General features: G+C 42.0%; 1 protein-coding gene and 1 pseudogene across 4 annotated transcripts in view; one reads left to right on the top strand and one right to left on the bottom strand.

Annotated features, from left to right (window-relative positions):
• ST3GAL5 (ST3 beta-galactoside alpha-2,3-sialyltransferase 5) overlaps positions 1–25,064 on the bottom strand; it is a 43,592-nt gene that overhangs the window by 4,250 nt on the left and 14,278 nt on the right. For 2 of the 4 annotated variants that reach the window (XM_019749210.3, XM_019749212.3), the window contains 4 exons: positions 18,030–18,153; positions 15,984–16,095; positions 4,436–4,779; positions 712–898 (listed from right to left, as the gene is read on the bottom strand). In XM_019749210.3, the coding sequence (XP_019604769.1) occupies positions 712–898; positions 4,436–4,779; positions 15,984–16,095; positions 18,030–18,153 (767 nt within the window). Of the gene's footprint in view, positions 1–711; positions 899–4,435; positions 4,780–5,461; positions 5,606–8,273; positions 8,424–15,983; positions 16,096–18,029; positions 18,154–25,064 lie in introns of those variants that run through there. The other 2 variants (XM_074332279.2, XM_074332280.2) reach the window with 2 other exon arrangements.
• On the top strand, positions 12,577–15,977 carry LOC148758911 (3-hydroxyisobutyrate dehydrogenase, mitochondrial pseudogene; annotated as a pseudogene).

Raw genomic sequence — 25,064 nt, 5'->3', positions numbered from 1 at the left:
ATGACAACCTGTACAGAATAAGCTCTGGAGATACAAAGTCTCCATCCTACAAAGCTTGTGTGAAAAGTCTAATATGTCCTATCAATTTTGCAGACAGCCAGTTTGTGCAAGTGCATATAAGTGCACACGCACTCATGACAGTTGGCCTCTAAAACATAATGCGTGGGACTATATAGTAATGTGATCATAATTGTAAAATAAAAGGAATATGACCAGGTGGGGGCCATCTGCTCCACATCTGTCCCTCTAGAGGGCTGTGAATTTACTCCTACAAGAACACCACCAACTGAAGCATTTTTGGAGAATCTCTGAGAATATTCCTTAGAGATTTTATGTATATTCTTTTGAATATCCTCAATAATGGTTTATATTAATCCATGTAAACCTAAATTCTGGAACTAGCCAAAAGCCATGTAAGTTCAAGTCTGGTGAATAAGTTGAGTCATCAACCTTAGTAATAGTGACTCTGGTCCAAAACTTGATACTCCCATTAACTCACGATCACGATTTCTACATGTGACTCGATCAAGTTCTGAAAGCAATTTCCAGCAAGGAGTTCTGAAGGCTTTCTACAAAGGGAGTGGTCATTTGACAGACAACACAAAAGTATGCATTCCATTGTTTGTTTAAAAGTAAAAGTCTGTAATTACAACTAGACACCCCTTCACTTTTCACAAAGAGACATTCGATAGCTGAATTTCTAGTGCTTACCAGGGTTTCGTTTTTAACCATTGCTTGAAGCCAGTTGAAGTCCACACTCTTAAATAACACAGCAACAAACAAGTCATTAGAATAATATTCGAGGTCAGACAGTGGGGCACCCTCTGGATAAGTCATCCTTATAGTAGTTTTATTTCCAACATGCTCTGAATATCCCTCAACTGGTGCACTGTTTAATCTATTTAAATAAAAAGGACAAAATAAATTGACAAAGCAAGCCATCAACTATCTTATCACATAACCAAAGAAACCCCCCATCCTGTTCTCCACACTTTTTCAGGACTGGGAATGAGTCTGCGGTTGGGGGTGGGGTGTCCCTCCCATTAGCCTGGTCATCACGCCTCCTAGTTTCGCCCTCTCCAGGTGCTCGGTGAATACAGCCTTCAGTCAGGGAGGGACGCCCAAATCTAGTCTCTGAATGTCCAGCAGTTCTCTCTAGTCCTGCCACTTTTAAGCCAATCCGATCATTACATTTGGGGCTTTCTCTAGGCACTAGTAGTATTTCCTTGAAAGCCTCCCATCATGCTTAGATATTAGCTGCTCTTGCCAGAATTTCACAAAGGTAATCAGAAAGGAAAACCTAGAAACCCGACAAGGTAGACACATGCGGCAGTTACATGGACAGAGTTGGACCAAGGCAGGCAATGGGCTCAGGTGCAACCTGTTCTTAAAGCAAGGATTTGGGGCACTTGCAACTGTTAGATCAGTGAAGGCTTTACCAGGGTGGTGGTTTGGGGGAAAATTCTAAGAATTCTTCCCTAAGTAATACCGCTCACCAAGTCACACAGTTGTGTAGTCTGTTTGGTTCTTCACCTGTATTATGACACCTGTTCTTAACCTCCCTTTGCTATTTCACTGCCACTTCCTCATCTAGATCTCAGACACCTAACCCCTGGATTATTAAAAGATATTATCAGACATGACAACTAAATGCAAGGCACGATCCTGGAACGGTTATTCTTTTCTTTTTCTTTCTAGCCCCCTCCCCTTTTTTAAAAGAAAGGACATTAGTAGGATAACTTGTGAAATCTGAATAAAGACGGTAGATAAGCTCTACTGTATCAGTGTTGATTTCCTAATTCTAAATATTTTTTTGTGGTTCTATAATAGAATGTCCTGATTCTTAGGAAACACACACTGAAGTATTTAGGGGTAAAGGAGCTAGATATTTGCAACTAATTCTGAAAGCGTTCAGAAAATAATAGTGTGTGTGTGTGTGTGTGTGTGTGTGTGTGTGTGTGGAGAGAAAGAGAGAGAGAGAGAGAGAGAAAGTTACAAAGCAGTTATAAAATGATAAAGCATTATTAATTGGGGAATATGGAAAAAGGGTGAATGGGAGTTCTTCGTACTATTTTTGCAACTTTTCTGTTAAGTTTGGAATCACTTTAAGCCAGAAAGTTACTCAAAAAAAGCTTCGTAACTGATCTTCTCCCTCATCATGACACTCAATCACGCTTTCTCTGTCCCGTGTTCACTGGCCTCCCAGTGCCTAGGCATCAAGTCCACGCCCCCCCAGCCTGGCACCTGCCTGTACTGGGCACCTTCCCAGCCTTTCCTGCCCTCCCAGGACCCCGCCCTCCTTCTGCCAGATGAAGCTCCTCACCCAGATCTCCCCGCCCGCCCTCCTCCTCCCTGAAGAGCCAAATCCCAGTTGTGCTCAAGGCTGCCCTTTTCTTCCACATCTCTCCGGCCCAGAACGCGCACCATTGGCACCCGATTTCTCCCTTCTTCTCCTCCCATATCCCTGTCATGCACCATTAGATGGGCATGGGGTCCAGCCTGCCTCCCTCAGTGTTGTCTGTGCACAGAAGACCATTCAGCTGCTCACAGAAGGCCAGGGTTGAGGTTCTGGAAGCCTCAGAACCCCGCATTTATAATGCTGGGGTCTGGCCTGGGCCCTGGGCCCTATGGTATCCTCATCTATGACACTGGCCAATAGTGAAGACTTCACTGAGGAATGAGGACATCTAAAGCATATGACATGCAGTGACACAGAGACAGCCACCAGTGAAAGGCAGCAATTGTATGTCTTCACCCCAACCTTTATACTCCCTCTTCACATCATTCCTGCCTTCTGGTCACTGGGGACTATAGTACCCCTTTTGCCTTAAAACTCTGTTCTTAGCTGTTTCTTTGATCTCTTAGCCTTTACAAAAACCTGGTTCTTTCCTACAAACACCTTATATCTCCTGTGTTCTCCTCCTTAGCCCCCACCTTCCTACACATTCTCCAAATAGAGCTGCTAACATTTACTGAGCATTTACTACAAGCCTAACACTATTCTAACTGCTTTTAATCTGTTAACTCACCTTATTTTCACAGTCACTCTATAAGGCATGTGCTACTAGTATTGCCTCCAATTTCAGATGAAGAAATGGAGGCACAAGACAGTTAGGAAACTTGCCTGAGATCTCAGCTACTGGGGACAAAGGCATTATGTGAATATATCATCCCTTTTTAGTTCAAAATATCTGAAATGGATCTTGTCACCCTCCGCCACTAACCAGAGGTTTTCCTCAACTCCATTTCTGACAGCCGTTCTACTATTGTCTTAGACACACAGGCTAGAAATCTTGGTGCCCTCTGACATTAACTGGCAAACTATCAGAAAGCCCTGTAATCACACCTCTTATATTTGATCCTTAGCCTCATTTCTTCTTTCTGTCTCACACCAGGCCCAAACACTGCATGCCCTGATTGCAATCTCTAAACCCAGGCTCCCATCTGTATTTTCTCCTGCCATCAATCAAATCCATACCCTACTGCTGGACAATTTTAATTAAGACCCAACTTTCATCATGCTCCTGATTCTGCACACCCTTCAAGATAGGGACAATTTACCAAAATGTATCAAGAGCCTAAAAATTCTTGGTATTATTTCCAAGGAAATAATCAGAGATGTACATAAAGACGTATGTACAGTATGAGAATATGCAAAGCATTTTCACAATAACAAATAAACTGGGAACATTCTAAATGTCAGTAATAGGAGTGGCTAAATAATTTATGATACGCTCAAGTAAAGGAATAGTAAATTATTTAAAGTTAGCTTTCTAAAGAATATTTAATACCTTCAGAAATTGTTCCTAATGTTAAGTAAAAAAAAGCAAGACTTCATAAGAATATAAATGTATTCGTTAGTATGTGCATAGAACAAAAGTGAAAAAAATAAAACAAATTAATAGTAGTTGGTTATTTGTGCTATGAGAGTGGTATTTTCTTCCTTATATTTTCTGTATTTTTTTAATCTTCAAGAATGAACATAATTTACTTATAATCAGAAACACAATTTTCAGCTAGCTAAACTAAGAAGAATCTAGGCTGGCTGCCTTATGGCTGGCCTGTTGTGTGGTGTTCAGAGTCTCCTGTGTGCTTCCTGCACCCCAACCAATGTGCTCACCCCCCATAGCTCTGCCAGGCAGCCCCTCCTCCTCTTAGCCTGTCTGGCACAGATAAGCCCTCCGCTGGCTTATCTGAATCTATCCGTCCTTCTAAACCTTACCTCCTCTGAAAAAGCTTTGCCAAATTAGGGTCAACACAGCAGTTTGGGGCATCTCATCATTTCATGTTTTTGTTTCAACTTCTCCAACAGTGAAGCCCCCTGATGGCAGGGACATGCAGTGCTGCTTGTTTCCCTCAGTGTGCCTGGTGTCAAATTGAGCGACAGCAGTGCACTTAACTCTAGAAGAGAAAGGTTGGTTGAAAACCAATGTACCTGATCACAACATCGAACTGGTTCAGGGCGTGGCCCAGGGCTAGCCCGTGGAGTATTCCGCCACTTCCGATCACCACACAACGCCTACAGCTCTTTGCTTTCAAATGTTCAGGAAAGTCGTGCTCAGGCAACAGTTCCAAGAGGGTCTGGACTTTACTGGAGAACTTCCGGAATCCAAAAGGAGGGTCGTACTTGTACTCGGCCTCATTCACTTTCGGAGCTTTCTGCACGAAAGGCTGTAAGTCCATGCTGTACCTGTGCTCAAACAACTGTGCCATTGACTTCTGGGCGAACTTGGGTCGGCATTCCTTTCGCAAGACTTGCTGAGCATGTTTCTGAGCTCTCTGGAATGGAATCACACCAATCTGAGTTTAAAATGCTCTCAGGCATTAGAAATACACCCGTACAGATAGCACTCTGCCCTGTGATGTCCGATGCAGCTCCCCTTTCGATCACTGTCCTTTAACACAGAACGTCTGCTTTTAAGAGTTAATTTATGCTAGAAACTGGAAGGAAAAGAAAAAGAAAAAAACTAGGAGAATCACACTGACAAGGAGATAAACTCAACAAGAATATTTATTTCATTGCATAAGTAAAGCAGGAGGGACCCCAACCTACCTACGACCCTGAAGACTAACCTTGTTCAAATAAATGTGGGGGTAAAAAAACCCCAACTTAAGATTTGATGTGTTTAAGATTTCATGTTTTATATAAAATCCTCTCACATCCTAAAACACAGATGAACTTTGAGGACATTATACTACGTGAAATAAGTCAGTCACAAAAAGACAAATGCTGTATGATCCCGTTTATATAAGGTATCTACAGTAGTCAAATTAATAAAAATAGGAAGTAGAACGGTGGTTCACAGGGACTGGGGAAGGGGAAAACAGGGAGTTGTTTAATGGGTATAGTTTCAGTTTTGCGAGAAATTGAAAAGTTCTTGAAATCTGTTTCACAACAATGTGAATATACGAGGTAGGACAATTAAGTTCGCGAACTGATTCTAGAAAAAGTGCTACATACCTCATTGCAGAATATCACTACGGTCACCTTCGAAGTACTCCCCTTGGGAAGCTCTGCACTGATGCCAGCACCTAGTCCACCCTTCAAAGCAATTTTGGAACTCTTTTTCTGGGATGGCCATCAGAGCTGTTGGTGTATTACCCTTGATGTCCTGAATGTCATCAAAATGTCTTCTTTTCTTGGGTAAAGAAAGGAGTCATTGGAGGCCAGATCAGGTGAGTAGGGAGGGTGTTCCAATACAGTTATTTGTTCACTGGCTAAACACTCCCTCACAGACAGTGCCACGTGAGCTGGTGCATTGTTATGATGCAAGAGCCATGAATTGTTGGCGAAAAGTTCAGGTCGTCTAACTTTTTCATGCAGCCTTTTCAGCACTTCCACATAGTAAACTTGGTTAACTGTCCAGTTGGTACAAATTCATAATGAATAATCCCTCTGATACCAAAAAAAGGTTAGCAACATCATTGCAACAAGTTCACGAACTGAATTGTCAGACCTCGTACTTAGTCCTTAAAAGTGGTTAAGATGGCAAATTTTATGTTATGTGTTTTTTACCACAATTAAAACATTTTTCATATTTCAGGTGCCAGTCTAGCAGAATAAGAAACAGCCTTATTCCTCAGTTGGGGCAATGAGCTTCCTACAGTCTGGAATGCAAATGACTCTAACTGTAATCCGGGAACTATTTCATATCAACACAGAAGTTGCCTTAGTTTCATAAACAATTTTCCCTGTACATTAACATTTTGCATCAAGAAGGAACAACTACGAAATGCCAAATATACTAGCCCAAGTGAATACAGCAAGCCATGAGGAACATGGCACCAATGCCCACTGGCCCCACAGTCTCCCTCTTGGCTTCGTCTGGCTAAATACTGCCTCAGAACCAACCGCTGGGCAGGCAGTTCTCCCTCATCACTGTGCATTTTGGCCTCATCTCCACATTTAGCAGCCTGGGCTCTGCTTCCACCGCCTACCATCAAACTACCTTCACACACACACACATACATAGGTATTTTCAGGATTAAACATGTCTTCTGAACTGTGTCAGTACTACTATGAGGATTATTATTGTTGTATATAATTTTAAATGTTTAAGGCAACTGCATTTTTTTTCAAAGCCTTGTTAATTTTATTGTCTAATTTTTGTATAATAATTTTTTTTTGTATTTTTCAATTACAGTTGGCATAACATATTATATTGGTTTCAGGTATACAACATAATGACTAGATATTTATAGAACTTACAAATAGATCACCCCAATAAGTCTAGTACCCACCTGACACTATACATAGTTACTACAATATTATTGGCTACAGTCCCTACACTATATTTTATACTCCTGTGACTATTTTGTAACTGCCAATTTGTACTCTTAATCCCTTCACCTTGTTCACCAGCCCCCCAACTCTTCTCCTATCTGGCAACTATCAATTTGTTCTCTGTATCTATGAGTTTCTTTCTGTTTTGTTTGTTCATTTATTTTGTTATTTTGTTTTTTTATATTCCATGTAAGTGAAATAATATGGTATTTGTCTTTCCTTGACTTATTTCACTTAACACCTACTAGGTCCATCCACGTTGTCACAAATGGCAAGATTTCATTCTTTTTTATGGCCAAGTAATATTCCACTGAATATATGTGCCACTTCTTTTTTATCCATTTGTCTATCTAGAGACACTTAGGTTGCCGCCATATCGTGGCTGTTGAAAATAATGCTGCAATAAACATAGGGCTGCTTGTATCTTTTTGAATTAGTGCTTTGGATTTCTTTGGTTAAATACCCAGAAGTAGGATTGCTAGGTCATATAGTAGTTCTATTTTTAATATTTTGAGGAACCTCCACACTGGTTTCCATAGTGGCTGCACCAAATTACAATTCCACCAAAAGTGCACAAGGATTCCCTTCTCTCCACATCCTCACTAACACTTGTTTGTTGACTTCTTGACGATAGAAATTCTGACAGGAGTGAGGTGGTATCTCATTATGGTTTTAATTTGTATTTCTCTGATGATTAATGATGTTGAGCATCTTTTCATATGTCTATTGGCCATCTGTATGTCCTTTTTGGAGAAATGTCTATTCAGGTCCTCTGCCCATTTTTAAATTAGAGTGTTTGTTTCTTTGGTCTTAAGTTGTATGAGCTCCTTATATAATTTGGATATTAACCTTTTATCAAATGTATCATTGGCGAATATCTTCTTCCATTTAGTAGGTTCTCTTTTGTTTTGATGGTGTCCTTTGCTGTGCAAAAACTTTTCAGTTTGATGTAGTCCTATGTATTTATTTTTTCTTTTGTATCCTTTGCCCAAGGAGACAGTTCCAAAAAAATATTACTAAGAGCAATGTCAGAGTTTATGCCTACATTTTCTTCTAGGAGTCATATGGTTTCTGGTCTTACATTTAAGGCTTTAATTCAAAATATGCTTAACTTTAACAAATTGTTTTTTTACATCTTCCTCTCTGATTTTATTTTAATAATTCAAAGGTAATGGCAATTTAGAGATGTGAGATAATTAAAAAAAAAAATCAGAGGCAAATGGTTAGAATGTTAAATAATAAGAGATTCCACTACACTGTCCAAGATTTTACTGGATTCACTGGTAAACAAAACAAGCTAATTTTTAAAAAGCCAATTTTTAACCTTGATTAAGTGATTCTGTGGTCAAGATGAGTATTTTCAACCCAATACCTGTACATCTTGATTTAACTTCTGTATTACTAGCATCATCTGCTTCTTGGCAACTTCTTGGGCAATTTTTTCAGCTTTTCACTCCTCAGGGTGCCTGCTAGTCGGTATTCTCCTCACCTTAGATTTCCCGGTTCCAAGGGTGGCTGGGGAAGCCACCCCACCTTGAACAGGATCCTCCATGGCCAGCCGCCCACTGCGGCCCTGTGGCTTCGTGGCCCTGCAGCCCAGCCGCTGTCACCTCTGTACTTCTGTCTGCAGCTGCTATAGTAAATGTTTTGTAGAAACACATCTATCTTATTACCGCAGAATTCCCCCTGCCATCAACTTTAAAAAAAAAAAATGAGTTTCAAAAAGTTATTAGTACCTGGGAAGATCACACTGTCTACATCTCAGGACTCCAACCCCAGTTCTGACAAGGGGAACTTAACTGATATTCTTTGAGCCTCACATGATGCTGCAGACACTCTGCATAGTCAACGACACCTTGCAAGCCATCTCTAATATCGTCACTTTGTGGGCTCAAGGTGGCATAACCGGTGAGGGCTAAGCTGGCAAGCTAACCTGGGCTGATTACTTCCCAAACTCCAAAAATACCACAGCCTCTGCAGACAGAGAGCAGCACACAAACTCTGCCCCTGAGAACAAGAGTCTGAATATGAATTGGCATCTTCACGAGAAATCAGTGGGAAAGCCCCGGGTTCCTGCCAACCCGGTCATGACCTACAGCAGCCTCAGAACGGAGGGCTAGCCGCTGACTCGCCCTTCACACCTCGTTGCTGGGGGCAGGGCAAACAGAGAGGCTGGCGTACTATACACATTCATCTCTAGACTCTGGGCCTGAAGGTTAGGGACAGCAATTTTTAGAGAACAAAGGTCTCATTCTTCACCAAAGAATGACACCCCAAGCATCTGGTTTTACAAATCTCCCAGGACAGAAGGGAACATGTGAGAAGTGCCAAGAGAGACCTAGTGAAGCTCACTGACTGACTCACGACTGCAAAGAGAGGTCAGTGATCAGCTGGAAACCTGTGTACGACGCTGCTGGGTTGCCAAATTTTCTTTTTAGAAGTTTCATTTGGAAGGAGTGAAATTTCATTCCATTTCCATTTTGGCAATGAGTTCCATTGCAGGCTTCAAACTTAATTTTCTAGACTGGGCAGAGCACAAGGCTTAGGAGCGTCTTCAGTGACCCCTCCTGCACCTCATTTAGAGTGGGCGCAATCAATCAATCCCCAGCAAATAAATGTTCCAAATGCCACTATAAATGTTTAAAGTCACAACAATTCTTTTTCTTCTTTTGTTTCAACTCATTCAAAGACGTATAACAAACCCCGAGAGAGCCCCCAGGATAATTTCTTCTAACCAGAAACTTCCAGCTTCTCTCCTCCCTCTTCCATGCTTCAAAGCTCAGAAGAAAAACGCCTTGGGAGGAGCACCTCACCTTGCCGGGCTGTGAGAGGAAAACTTTCATCTTCTTTGCTGCAGACAGCTCCAAAGCTGGAAGCCAAAGCAGGCAAACGAGGAAGGACATGGGGGGTGGGTGAGGGTGTCTGGATAGCATTACCCAGGGTGAAGCCCCCTGGGAAGCAGAAAATGGGTGACTCTCAAAGATATAGGAACTCCCACTTCTTTCAAATCAAGGCATAGAAATGAGGGCTTCAGTTTTTAAAAGTCTTCCAGGCTAAGCTTGCTGGCTGCCCACAATTAAGAATAAACAGACATCTGGTAGTTCCAACTGTCAATGATGTGATTTGCCATGGAAAATCAGTGTGAAATTTCACCAAAGAGTATTTAAAAAAAAAATCAAAGTATGTTGCCTTTTGTTTTATATCCCACATATAAGTGAGATCATATGCATACAGTATTTGTCTTTCTCTCTTTGACTTGTTTCACTTGGCATAATACCCTTGAGTTTCATCCATGTTGTTGCAAATGGCAGGATCTCCTTCTTTTATATGGCTGAGTACTATTCCATTGTATATCTGTACCACTTCTTCTTTATCCAATCAAATTCATAGACACAGTAAACAGAAGGGTGGTTGCCAGAGGGAAAGGGGGATGGTGGGGGGATGAAGAGGGTAAGGGGTCAAATATATGGTGATGGAAGGACACTAGACTTCGGGTGGTGAGCACACAGTGCAATATACAGATGATATATTATAAAGTTGTACACCTGAAACTTATATAATGTTATTAACCAAGGTTACCCCAATACATTAAAAAAAAAAAAATCAAATGGTACACTTAAAAAAAAACCAAAATAATTTTCCTCAGGAAAATCTCCACTTTCATTTCCACTCCATAGGCAGCCCAAACCTAAATTGACATGAATGTGCCCTCATTGTCCCTCAAACATCTTGTAAGCGCAATTTCAATCTGAATCACACTTTCAAAGTATCCAAGCATCCCTGCAGAGACCACTGTTAGTGTTTTTTAAAAAGTGGCACATTAAGGGACATCTTTAAATAGAAAATACAAAACTCACAACGAATACTTCTGTCATATTACTACCGCAGGTCCAGTGCAACCTGAATAGTCTCAGAGCCCAACAGGGTCAGCAGGGTTCCACTAACACTACTAGTTGCTGAATGTCAACAACCAAGCTACCAGGGCTCCACCCTCATGGCTTTGAGACCCTCTTCAACTAAGATACATCCACAATAATTCAAGTTTGTCCAAAGGCTTTGGTGTTAAGGATCAATCTCCACAGGTAGCCCAGAGGCAGCATTTTCTCTGTAGAGCGCTCATACTGAAGATCATCTCACAGCCATTCAGAACATCATGACCACACCGGCCAGCTTCCTCTGCCTTTCCTCTACTCTGGGAACTTGACAGAGGCTTTCTGTTGTTTTAAGGATACACAACCAGATACCAAATTTAGGAGCTGCTTAGTGTGGCATTCAAAGCCTTGCACTCACTGGCCCTTTCTCATTTTCAGTCTCATTCTGCTATTCCCTACCTCAAATCCTCAGTGGTATCCAACTCTTGCTTTCCTCTAATTTGCAAAGCCTTCTTTAGGCACGTGCTTTTTGCACACACTCCTCCCTCTTCCTGGAATGAAGCTGGACAACCTGTGTGGACCACTGTGAAAAGTGGCATTTTGACAGGGTTAACAATGTTAAAAAAGCTACATTTTAAAAAAAGTCTCAAGTTATAGAATAAAAGACACCCCTAATTCCAACATGGATATAGCAGGTTTTCACTTTCCACTTTATTAATTTCTGAACTGACTGGAACTTTCACAAATATGTGTGACTTAAACAACTGCCCCTCTAGTCCACCCTCTTTCCCCACAAATTACAGGGGACTTTCTACTTTATTCATTTCTGTAGTCTTTAAATTTTTACAATGTTATTTTTATCATTGGAAAAAATAACAATCTTTTAGAAATCTTTTAGAACTGAGCTGATGTGGTGGTCACCATGGGCTGCCGCCTACTGGGTCTGAATTTCCCTCTCCTCTGCAGGTAACCGCAGTTTTACTCACCCCTCCTCCATTCAGGCAGTGGGCTTGCAAGGCTGACCCCACCCATCCCCTTTGTCAGTGATTGGTCAGGAATCCTCCCTGGAGCCAATCAGGGCAGGGTACTGGTGGCTGTCAGAGTCTGTTATTATTGGTCCAGCAGTGAACTGTACGTTTTAAAACTGGCCCCATAAGCCGAAGTGGAGGACTCAGATTCCACGGTTTAGTGCCAAGGTGATGGGGGAGTTTTCTGTCTACTGTCTACTGGTGGATATAGAGAGTTGAACAGTAGGTGTCTGCTATTCCTCAAAGGGATTTTAAACTTAATGTGTGTTACTGAAAGTACTCAAAGAATTGCCTGTTATTTAACTGTCGATTTTCTGTACAATTTGCAGTTCAAAGAGGAAGACACCACATTGTGGGTCAAGTCATCTCTCCCCGCTCTCTGGGGTTTAATACACGTAAGTATATATTCATTAATGTAAAATGTTAGCACACGCTCGCTAACTCCCAAAGGCTTGTTTGTTGCACAGTGAGGAAGACAAACATTAAAATACCACAGTGATAAGTGCTATGAATTAAGGCACGAATAAGGAAGGCTTCCAGAAGACAGAAAGAAGGATAAGCAGAGAGGATTTCTTAGAAAAGGTAAGCTCTGAGCTGAGATTTGATGTGAAAGGTGAGTAACAGAGAGGAAAAGAAAGGGAAGGGCTTCAGGCAGAGAAAAAAGAATGCAGCAAACACAGGGGAAAATCTTTTCAACAAATGGTCCTGGGGCGATTGGAGAGCCACTCGAAAAAGAATGAAGTTGGATCCGCTACCTCCCTCCATATATAAAAACTAACTCAAAAAAGGATCAAAGACAAACTATAAAGAGCTAAACTTTAGCATATAAAACTCTTAGAAGAAAACAGCATTAAGCAATGTTTTCTTAGGTATGACATGAAAAACACGAGAAACAAGAGGAAAAATAAACAAACTGAACTTCATCAAATTTAGAAACTTCTGTGCTGAAAAATCAGCATCAAGTGAGAAGAGATGCAGCACCTCTCCGTGCCATGCCCCTTCCCTCCCCGTGGCTGCCTGCCCCAAGTGGCAGAGCACGTGCGCTGGCAGCACAGCAGCCTCCTCACACGTGGGTAGAGCTACCTCCAGACTCCAGGACTGGAGACTCTGGCAGCAACTGGCAGGGGCCAACCTGGCAGCAGTGGGTTCTAGGTCAATGGCCTCTAAGACTCCATTTGGATTCACTGAACTAGGCAACACGCGGAATCCAATGGCAAAAGAATTTCACGAAACATGGCTACCCATTCATTATTTATGATGTGTTCCCTGATGCATGCAAAGAGTTTCAAGAACTCTTTGAAGGGGTAGTGTCTTCACTAGCAGATGTAGCTGAAAAAGCTGACAGAATTATTACAACGTTGCCCACCAGTATTATAGTAATAAAAGCTTATTCTGGAGCAAATAGAAATATAAAAAGTGTGAAGGAAGTGTCACTATTAACAGATTCAAGTACTATTGATCCTGTGGTTTCGACAGAATTGGCCAAAGACATTGAGAAAATGGGAGCAGTTTTCATGGCTGACCATGTTTCTAGTGGTGTGGGAGCTGCTGGGTCTGGGAACCTCACGTTTACGGTGGAAGGAATTGAAGATGAATTTGCTGCTGCCCAAGAGTTGCTGGGCCGGCAAGGGCTCAATGTGGAATACTGTGGGGCTGTTGGGACCCAGCAGGCTTGGCAAAGATCTGCAACAACCGGGTCTTATATTAATTTTTGCTCCAAAAGATGCATTCGAGCTGATGGTCTGGCTAGGTCTTATTTTTGGGGAAACATGGTATTTTTTATAAACACAGTCACAGTTCTCAAATAAATTATACTTTAGATGGGACAACAAAATGCTTACATAAATTATTATAATACCTGATTAAGTGTGGTAAATTTCAGAGGAGCTTCAAAGTACCGTTGAAGTCCAATTTGAAATTCACTGAGTTGGGGACTAGTGGTGCCCACAAGCCGCATTCAGAACGGGGAAAGCCCCAAGTTACGAAACCAGCCTAAGCTTTCCAGCCTGGTACCATCAAATTGCAGAGAACCACAGAATCTCAGGGCTAGAAAGGATCTGAAAGACCCCTGAGCCACCCACTGTCGAGGCCTGAATTCTACCTACAGACTCCCAAAATAGTTACCCTGGCTTTGCTGAAAGACCTCTAGCGTTGTGCCAGAAAGATGGGCCATGTCTTCCATCTTTGGATGTCTTGAACTGTCAAACCCTTCTCCTTTCAGCTTGGCTGCCACCCGCTGGTCCACATCTCTGCCATTAAGGCCACTGAGCAGGGTGACCCTTGGGCTAGGACTCTGGCGTATTGACAGCCGCTGCTATATGTCCTGCACCAGGTCTTCTCTCCTTCAGGCTATGCAGATGTTCCCATCCCTTCAAGGGGTCCTCAGGGACACGGTCTTGAGTCTCTTCTCTGGTCATTCTCAAAAGTCGCTCTGATTCCTTGGTGGGAACCTTAGAGAGTAATGGCCGTATTGTTCAGAGCACTTGTCTGAACACTGCAGAGACAAGCAGACCATCCCTAGTCTATTAATGCAGCTTAAGGAAAATGGCCGTAGGCAGCCACGGCACAGGCTGGCGGACATGGCTCTCGCTGCGTGCGCACTAAAAACTGCTAAGTTGACTTCACCCAGAGTGTTACGAAACCACATCTTCTTCATCTTGTACTTGTGAAATGGTGTAATCAAACCTGCACAGAGAGCTCACATTTTCCAGTTAACCCTGACTCTAGAGAAATGATCTTTGCAGCTGGTCAGGGGGCCAACAGTGTGCAAGAGGATGCACAGAGGATGCATGAAGAGTGCAGCAAATAAACTGAGGGAAGAGTCAACAGAGAGCAGTAAGGCCTATCAAGTGTCATTCTTCTGGGCCTTTCCCAGGAGACAAGAGACAAGATATCTAAAAACTTTATCCAAGAGAGCTGTGAATGGCCTTGGAATTGAAAGGGATCTGGGGATGTCTGCAAAGCCAGCCAGATCAGGAGAGGAAACGCCTGAGCAGAGGCTCCATCCAGCAAAGCAGATGTGCTGAAGAGATGAAATGAGTCAGCGAACGTCTGAGGGCAGACACAGCAAAGACAGGAAGGCTCTGCTATCAGCGACACCAAAAACACAACGGGTCTGCAGAGGCCGAGCAGTGTATTTAAAACTGAAGAGCTGTCTCTTCAGTTTGCATTGACTTGTTTATACCTGTCTTGAGACACTTAGGACAGACAAGATTAAGTCAGAAAACAATTTAGTAACTTGCCCAAGGTCTCAGTGTTACTAAGTGGAATTTACATTTGAATCTAGGTCCGGAACTTAAGCTCTCTCCATTCTGCATCACACTGCCTGCCTCTCCGGGCTTCTTTTCTGTGGCTATTCCAGACCCAGGCAAACAGCAGAGTCATCAGAGGCTCAAACTCAAACTACACTGTTGGGTCCAAGCCCTGACTCCAGCCCTTACTAAGGTAACCTGAGACACGTGAATTAATCTCCCTGCCCCTCCATTTCCTCAACTGAGAGCTGGGAATAATAATAGTACCAACATCCACAGGACTGTTCAGAGGATTAAAGAGCTTGTATTACTAAAGCACTTTCAGAACAATTACATTCTACACACTAAACTAGATTAACTAGATTAGTGAACTAAACTAGATGTGAACTTGGGCAAAGAGTAGAACTTGCCCAAGTAATCTAAAACCAAGTAATAGATCTCCCAGGCCACCCTCTCCAAAATGGAGAGAATACGAGGGTATCTCCTCGTCATGATGATAACTAAATGAGATAATACTTATAAAGCACCTACATATATATGTTTGGTTATCATTGTTACCAGGCTGCTTTACTTAAAATTGTCTGTTCTTTCATCCAGGGCTGAACATTATTGGATAATTTAACCACTCAATCAGTGAAATCAATATGTCAATTGATTTAGAAAGATAAATATAAATTGAAGGAAAAATCTTGAAATACAATGTGAAATTATTAAAAAGAAAAATGAAACACAGGAATGACTGGTGATACCAAAAGAAATTCTTCCCGTCTGTTTTAAGCAGTATCGCGGCATTTTAATGACATGACAAGTGTTCTAGAATGTGTTGACTGGTATTCACCCCCTACTTCATGGCTTCAGTGAATGGGGAAGAATACTTCGGGTTGGGTGGGTTATCCCTGATTCTGGTTTTGGAGTGCTAAGACTAAGTGATTTCTTCTCTGTTTATAACTCATGCACATTTTTTTATAATACTTTAGAGATGATATTACTGTTCAGGTGTATGCTTGGAAATGTTTTAAGTTTAAACCACACCAGTGGAATATCTCACCTTTACGCGGTCAGGGTCCACATAATGCACTTTTTTCATATCACATTCTTCAGTAGTATAGTTTAACTTGAGGATATAAAGGATCCATACTCCAAACACAAGCAATATACACCTAGAAAAAAAAAAAAAGGTATAATGATGCAGTCATGTGATAATCAAGAGAAATCATGTAAAATAAGTGAAAACCTAACCCAAGTTGAGTTTGCCTGCCATGCAGCATGACCTTAGTGGTCAACTTAAGGCACTACGTTTTATTTCCTGACAAGACAAACTAGTCATTTATGGCTGTCTTTGTTACAAGTAAATATAGAAAAAAACTTTCTTTCCACAAAGGCACCATGATAAAATCTGAATCAAAATGCAGATTAATTGGACTTAAAAAAGCCAAGTAATAGATTTTGAACTACAGAATCTCACCTTCAATTTTTTGCCACTTTAAAATACTGTCAACCCTTCAGATGCTGTATGATTCCACTCTATGAAATACGTAATATAGTCAAAATCACAGAGATAGAAGTAGAGTGGTGGTTGCCAGGGACCAGGAGAAGGGGAAATGGGGAATTCGTGTTTAATGGGTACAGTTTCACTTTTACAAGATGAAAAGAGTTGTGGAGATGGACGGGGTGATGGTTGCCCAACAATGTGAATGTACGTAATGTCGCTAAATTGTACACTTAGAAATGGTGAAGATGGTAAATTATATGTTATGTGTATTTTACCACAATAAAAGAAATTGGGGAAAAGATACTGTGAGTCCTAAAAAAAAAAAGAAAAGAAAACACACAATCTACTCATTATCCCTCTAAAGAATGCTACTCAGAAATGAGCTAAGGTGAGATAGTACCACCAGTCAGCCTTAAGATTGTCTACAAAAATAGCTTTTAAAGAGCTGATAAATTCACACTATTATATAGTTTAAAACACACACACACACACTCACACACAGGAGAGAAGAACTGAGTCTAGAAGCAGATGGGACACACACACACAATTTCTTACATACACAAGACTGGTAACATTGGTTATCTACACGTAAGTGAACAGGGGAATTATGGGGAGCAGGGATGAGAAGATGCTTCACTGAGTCCCTTTAACATCTATTGAACTTTGAGTCTTGTGAATGTAGTATTACCTATTCCTCTCACTAGCCCCAAGAAAAGATATTACATTCAGTACATGTAATAATTCCCTGATTTTGATTAAAAAAAAAAAAAAAAAAGGAAGGATAAAGGGGTTAGAAGCAGGCCGCTGTCCATAGCACTGACCCTGATGTACGGTAACTCCTGGTCTCGAGTCTGTCTTGCCCCCACACTGCACACATGGGGTGCAGGTCTATCCCATTTGCTGCCATGTGGCCAGCACCCAACACAATGCCAGGCACGTGTAGGCCTCAATAAACATTGGTTGATGACCAAAAGGAGATGGAAAATGATACGAATGCTTGTGAAGATACATTTTCCTTTCTCACATTTCCCTGTCTATACCTCCTGAACTAGTAAAGTGAGATGAAAACTAGATTTCAGGGTTCCATTTCTATCTTTAGACATGAAAAAGAAGTAATTTTCAACTTGGTTCAGTTGGTACCAAATAAAACTGACAAGTTCCTCCTTTAACAATTCTACCACTTGTTAGGATATAAGGGTGGCCTGGCTAAAAACACCTGTCATCCTTTTTAGTATTCAATATTTAATGTAATTCAAATGCCTTTGGGGGCCTTTAATTAACCATATTTTAGATTAACTTAAAATAGCTAAGGGGAAAAAAGCCCTTTTTTGGTTATATAATGGCAGGAAGAGCTGCCCTCTGTGGGCATCCACGCTCAGGTACTGCCTGAGCGGCCCCGGGGCTGGGCACGGTATTCTGACCAACTACATACACTGATGCGTAAAGCCAGGGCATCTGTGCACTGCATCTCTACTCAATGTGCCTTTAAATGGTCCTGTGACCAAGAATGAGAGCCATCGTTAGAGCTCTCAGTGAGTTTACTCCCAATTCTACAGTTGACCCATATCAGGGGAATCTTATGGTCCAAGGGCTCAGACTTACTTGAAGATATCTTTTAACAACAGGCTGGGTCTTCTCATCTTGTTTTGAGCTCGAGTGTACCATTGCAGGGAGGGTCTTGAGCAATCGCTTCTCAGTTTCACACAGCGATAGTCCCTTGGCATTGCTGTGAAGAGAGGGGAAGAGGACAAGAAGAGGAAAAAGAGGGATGAGTTAGGCGGATAATGTTTTTAAAGAGCCTTTTTGTGCTACATCCATACTATGGAATACTACTCAGTAATAAAGAGGAATGAACTAGCGATACATGCAACAACTTGAAAAAACCTAGAAAGAATTATGCTGCACCAAATACTAAAAGGTTACATATTTTCTGATTACATTTATAGAACATTCCTGAAATAACAAAATTATAGAAATGGAGATTAGTAGTTGTCAGGAGTTATATAGCAGGTGGTGGGGATAGCTATAAAAAGGCAACGTGAGGGATCCTTGCGGTGGTCCTGCGTCTTGCCTGTATCCATGTCGTTATCCCAGCTGTGATACTGTACTATGGTTTTGCAAGATGCTACCATTGGGGGAAACTGAGTAAAGATTACATGGGATCTCACTGTATTATTTCTTACAACTACAGGTGAACCTAAAGTTATCTCAAAATAAAAAGTCCTTTTTTTTAAAAGAGCCTTTACCTTTTAGAGATACATATGAAAATACTTACAGATTGAAGAGCAGAAATGAGATCTGCTTCAAAAAAAATCAGGAAGGAGATAAGTACATGGCAGAGGAATAGATGAGACAAGACTAGCTTTACACTGTTAACTGTTGAAGCTGGGTGATGGCTACATGGGGCTCACGATACAATTCTCAATACTCTCACACTTCTGTATGAAGTTATAATAAAAAAAAGTTTAAAAAGAAAGTGTAACATTAAAAACAGAAGTGTTACACTAAGAAAAAAAAGAAGATGGTAATTTTAAAAGTTTGAATTAATTTTATTCTCAATTTTTCCATTTCTAAATACTACTCTAAAAGGAACTGCAGGAGAAATTGACACATCTCCCACCCAAATCAGGTTCCCCCTTCCTCTCAACTTAATAGAACTCTGGATTTTTGACCTGGACACATGGTCTCCCAGAATAAAGACTACATTTCCTAGCTTCCCTTGGATGTAGGTATGGCCTCATGACTAAGTTCTGATCAATGGGATATGAGCAGAAGTGACTTGTACAACTTCCAGGGCACAACTTTCCTTGGCATACTCCCCTTTTTCCTTTATCCCCCTTCCTACTGGCTGAAATACTGACACATGATGAGCCACACTAGCCCACACAGACAGCACATCACCTAAGGGATGGTGGTGGAGCAACAACACAGAAGGGGCCTGGGTCCCTGGACAACCCTAAGGGCAGAGCCACCATTCCACCCGACTGCTTGCCTCTGGACTGTTACATGATGGAGCAATAAACTTCTGTCTTATTTAAGCAATTGTTAGTTAAATGCAAAGTCACATCTCAACTAATATAGGTACCTATTGCTATGATAATTTATATATTAAGAAATGTCTTTACTATACTTAGTCTTTCAGCCAGGAGGAAGTTACAATTCATTATTCACTTCATTTCTCCCATCAGGGTTGTGCCATTTTCTTTGAATTAAAAACAAACAAACAAAAAAAGCTTTTATCAAACTGACATTTGATTTAATTTAATTTATTAATAGTATTTTAAATTTTTTGCTACTGTAAACAATCTCTCCCTCAATGTCAATTCTAACTGTGTAGCACTAGAGTGTAAGAATTTTCAGATATGTATCATTCTATTTGAGTAGTTTCAAAAAATAATGCCAAGGACCTCCCTAGTAAACATTTGCTGAAGAATCTACTGAATTCTTAAATGAGAAATCAGAACAACTGAGACCCTGGTAGGTTTTCAAACACCACAACTTTGTGGTTACTTAAATAACATGGTCAGCCAAGTGGTGGAGACCAGTAGCCTACCTATAACCATTACATATATAAAATTGAAGTTTCTAAGATGTCTGTGTTTTTATGACCTGAGTGACACTCAATTCCCACCAAAGTGGACCTCCAGAGAACTGTGGTAGCAGAAAGAACCCGGTTTCCACCTCTGCCTATCATTAGTGATCTCTGCTCTACTCTGCCCCTCAGGCTGTACTCCTGTAACTGACATTTTCCAGAATCTCTCTTGCCAGCTGGCGTCCTGTTCGGTTGTGATTGTGTGACATCCGGGAGGAAGACTGGAAGACAGGAAGACAAGAGGAAAGAAGCAGCCCTTCCATTCCCGATTTGGCGGAGCTTCTGATGGGGGCAGCAACAGGAGCAGGTGATGGAGGGTGACAAAATGTGACTTCAGCAGCAGGGTTGGGCATTCAGCGTCCGTCCGAGGTTTCTACTTAATGGAAGTGAAGACACCTCCAGTAGCTTTGTGACAAGTAGAGCTTCAACCCAGGGTGACAGCAGTTTTTTGATCTCTGGCTAACACTTCTTTCTCACTTTGGCACCTTCCGGCCTGCCAATGTCTTTGTAATCAATCCGCTGCATGAAAGCCCTTAAGTCTCCATGTGGTTTCTGGTTTCCTCCTAGACGCTGACTGGTAATTAGGTGATCCTCTGCTGCACTTTCAGGAAAGTGGACTCAAGCAAGCAAAGGAGGGGCTCCGGGGGTGATAGGAGGGTCTACAGTCCTGAACACCTTCCTTTTCTTACCATCACTGCCACATAATGCTCACACAATCCATTCAAATGCTCAAAAAAAAAAAAAAAGTTGTGTTTTTTGCCTTCTGATCACACTGGAGAGGACCTCAGGAGAGATAGCAGGAGAGCACGGCAGCTGCAGCCTGACAACTGGGCTCAGCTCCTCCATCTACCCGCTGTAAAGCTCTGGGCAAGTTACTGTAACTCTTGTATTTACAGCTCAGATTCCTCATCTGTGAAATGGCTGTAATATTATTACCTACCACAGAAGATTAACATGGGGACCAATGGGTGCACATAACAAGCCCTACATAAGTGTTGATTGCCGCTACTGTTATTACACAGAAAGGGAAATTATAGGCGCCCAGCTTCGTTTTCGACAACTCATCTGATAGGGCTTTGAGCCCCTCAAAACATGTATTTCCTCAATATGCTTAAGATTAAAACTGAAATTGAATGTGAACAGAAATTGTAATAGCGAAGAATAAAGCATAAACTCTACTGAAACATTTAAAATGTCCAAAATCAGGATATTTGTTGTTAAATGAGGGGGTAAAGCACACCTGTGGAATACACTGCGGTCCTTAGAGCCTGGCTACATGAAGTGGAAGCTGTGAACACAGCCTCAGCACCACCTGGGAGCAGGTTAGAAATTCAGCTTCAGCCACCCCCAGACTTGCTGAATCAGGGGAATTCATATGAACATTAAAGTTTGAGAAGCGCTAGTTAAAATATTCAGTACATACATTTATTGAAACAGAAAGATATCGTAAACTTCTTTAAAAAAAATGTATGTACATATACATATAATCACGTTCTGGGATGTTGAAGGTGGGAGAATTTGACTTTCCACTGAGTTTCATCAAACCTTCCTCCGTGGGCTTAGAAGGTATTCTTCCTGATTTACAAGCGACCATTTGAATTCCATGGCCCTCAACATCACAAAAAGGCCCAACCTGACTTATCGTCACAGCTGTACAGCTGACACACAGCTAGGTGGCCTTAAGATGTTCCCTCAGACACCTGGGGTTTACCAGTTTATTGTCGTGTCACCTCTGCACCATTTGCACTGTTTTCATTCATTTCTTTTGTCTTCAATGTTCTGGTTGGTTGAGGATGGGTTGCAATTTAAAGGTTTAATTACATAAACACTGAATGAACCATGGACATTTTAGCTACTGAATAACTGCATACCATCAATCTCAAGGGTAATTACACTTTTTTTTTTTTAAAGATTTTTTTTATTGGGGAAGGGGAACAAGACTTTATTGGGGAACAGTGTGTACTTCCAGGATGTTTTTTTTTTTTCTTCCAAGTCAAGTTGTTGTCCTTTCAGTCTTAGTTGGGGGGGGGGGGGGGTGCAGCTCAGCTCCAAGTCCAGTTGTCGTTTTTCTAGTTGCAGGAGGCACAGCCCACCATCCCTTGTGGGAGTCGAACCGGCAACCTTGTGGTTGAGAGGACGCGCTCCAACCAACTGAGCCATCTGGGAGGCAGCTCAGCTCAAGGTGCCGTGTTCAATCTTAGTTGCAGGGGGCAGAGCCCACCATCCCTTGCGGGACTCGAGGAATTGAACTGGCAACCCTGTGGTTGAGAGCCCACTGGCCCATGTGGGAATCGAACCGGCAGCCTTCAGAGTTAGGAGCATGGAGCTCTAACCGCCTGAGCCACCGGGCTGGCCCCAGTAATTATACTTTTAACCAACAAAAATTATCATAATGCTGTTTATATGTCCATAGGTGTATACAGATATAAAGCTATCTGGAAGAAGGTACACATAAGTGTTATCAACAATGGTGGGGGTGGGGGGAGCAACTGTGGGTAAGTTAATTTCTCATTTTGCATTCCTTTTTAAACTACCTGAATTCTGTACATCACTACTTTCATTTCTGAAAAATTACAGATATTTTCAGCTGGTGGAGAAAGTCCTTTTGCTATGATGAAAAGACATTTGAAAACCACTCAAACAAAAAATATTGCTAGGAATTCTGAATCGTCTCTTTAGTGTGTTAAAGACAATAAATATCGCATAAGTCAAGCATTTAAAGGTGAAAAAGTAGAAACTAAGTTACTATATTTGGGGGAGGTCTGCAGAACTGGAAAAAATATATATTTATGCAGAAACAAAGTGAAGAACATTGGCACGGAGCAAGTTCAGCTTGCTCCAGGGCGCCCAGCTCTACTGATGCATCAGAGGCCTGGTGAATAAATCAATAGATGAATACAGGATGACAGAGGCCCCTTTGCATCAGGGGGCTTGCACTCACCTGATCTGGCCTGACACTGCTTCACTAGCTGGAGAAGCAGGATGTCACAAACATCTCCCCACACGAAAGCCACCCACCCCCACAGACCGCACTCATTTTAGTGATCTGGACACTCTACTCAATTGAATTAATTCACATAATGTGAAGAATGCTTAGAATAATAAAACTGCTATAGATCTCGCTTACCAAAACTGCTTATAGGATATTCCTTTTTGCACACTTTCTTTTGTCTTTATAACACTTATCATCATGAGACACATTCGTAATTTTTTTTTTTTTTAATATACATTTTTGTCTCTTGTCCCCTCCACCAGAATGTATTCCATGGAGGCAGGAGTCTACTTTGCTCACAATGCACTTATAGTGCCTAGGGTGGTACAAGGCACATAACAGGCATCTAGTACACATTCACTGAACAAATAGCTTCTCATGAGGGTTTCAAGGTGACGGTGGTTTCAGGCACTCCTCCAAGGATTTTTGTTGGCAGACTATCATCACGGGCTTGGCTGTCTTCTGTGCTGTGGCACCCTTCTGGTTTTCCTTCTCCACATCCTTCACAGGCAGCTCTTCTACTATCATCTCCTGCTAAGTGCTAGGGTCCCAGGGTACATACATTGGAGCCTCTTTTCACTCAGACTGCAGGGGGGAAAGCCTCCACATCATAGCTTCACTAACCATCGTTATGCAGAAAAGGGTAAGCGTTCAAAATTACGTATTTCTACTCACATACAAAAATGGAAGCATTTATGAAGCCCTTGAGGATTTTCTTCAGGAGGGGTTAGGAAACACGTGGAAGAAAATCACTGGGGAAGCAGCTGGGGCAGCAGAGGAGGGGGAAGACGAGTCTGAGATGGGAGGCTGGTGAGGAACTACTGCAGTTCTCTGACAGCACGTCCTGTCTGTTCCAGCAAAGATGGCGGAAGCCAGGTGGAGAGGAAGGGCTTCCAGTCGCAGAACTGACAAAGCTTGAGATAGATCAGATGTGGCGAGCAGGCAGGAGGGAAGATAATTCAAGTGACAGGGAGGACGATGGGGCCCTTTGTGGACAGCGGTCACAGGATGAGGGAAACCTGTGGAGATGGTAAATTCCCTACTTTCTAGAAACCCAAGGTCCAGGGAAATGATTAACAGGAATGTAATTACAAAAGTGTGGGGAAGGCTGTGAGAGAAGGAGACTATTGAGAAGTGTGGTGTCTGAAACCAGAACAGACACAGAGGCAATGTGGTCAGGGAGCTGACTCCCTAGGCCGTCTTGGCATGGCACTATGACAAACGCGGTGGGTGTGAGTGAACTTCTAAACTTTCTTCTGCCCCCACCCATCAAGGAGGGGAAGCTGGGCATGGGAAGACAATGGTTTAATTGTAAATGCACAAAAGTATACTGGTCCACTGTCCTACCTGTGTCATACAGAGCTCTTGATGACATGTTACTTACTTCTCTTACTGATTCCAGAAGTCGACCTGACCACCCAAGCAGACTACCATCCTCATATGATCTAGGTAATTTCAAACTAGTTTTAACTGTGGAACTCTTTTTTTTTAAGACAGTTTTTTTAAAACAGGACTTTTATTGGGGAACAGGTGTGTACTTCCACACCTTTTTTTTTTTTTTTCCAAGTCAAGTTGTTGTCCTTTCAGTCTTAGTTGTGGAGGGCGCAGCTCGGCTCCAGGTCCAGTTGCCGTTTTCTAGTTGCAGGGGGCAAAGCCCACCATCCCTTGCCGGAATCGAACCAGCAACCTTGTGGTTGAGAGCCCACTGGCCCATGTGGGAATTGAACCGGCAGCCTTCGGAGTTAGGAGCATGGAGCTCTAACCGCCTGAGCCACCTGGCCAGCCTTTTTTTTTTTTTTTTTTTAACTATGAAAGATCACTTAGAATTCTAACATGTACTAGAGATAAGAAACATTCAATTGCTTTCTTGCAGGGTTTCCTTACAATGCATTATTGACATTTTGGGTTGGGTAATTCTGTTGTAGGAGGCTGTCTTGCATATTACAGGATGTTTAGCAGCATCCCTGGCCTCTACCCACCTGTCTTCCCCCTCTCTACCAGTTGTGACAACTGAAAATATCTCCAGACATTGCCAAATGTCCCTGGGTTGGGG

This window comes from Rhinolophus sinicus, chromosome 2, assembly GCF_057876585.1.
Source record: "Rhinolophus sinicus isolate RSI-liver-muscle chromosome 2, RSI-T2T, whole genome shotgun sequence".
Classification (NCBI taxonomy): Eukaryota; Metazoa; Chordata; class Mammalia; order Chiroptera; family Rhinolophidae; genus Rhinolophus; species Rhinolophus sinicus.
The sequence above is the reverse complement of the archived record's forward strand: the minus strand, read 5'-3'. Positions and strand labels throughout refer to the sequence as shown.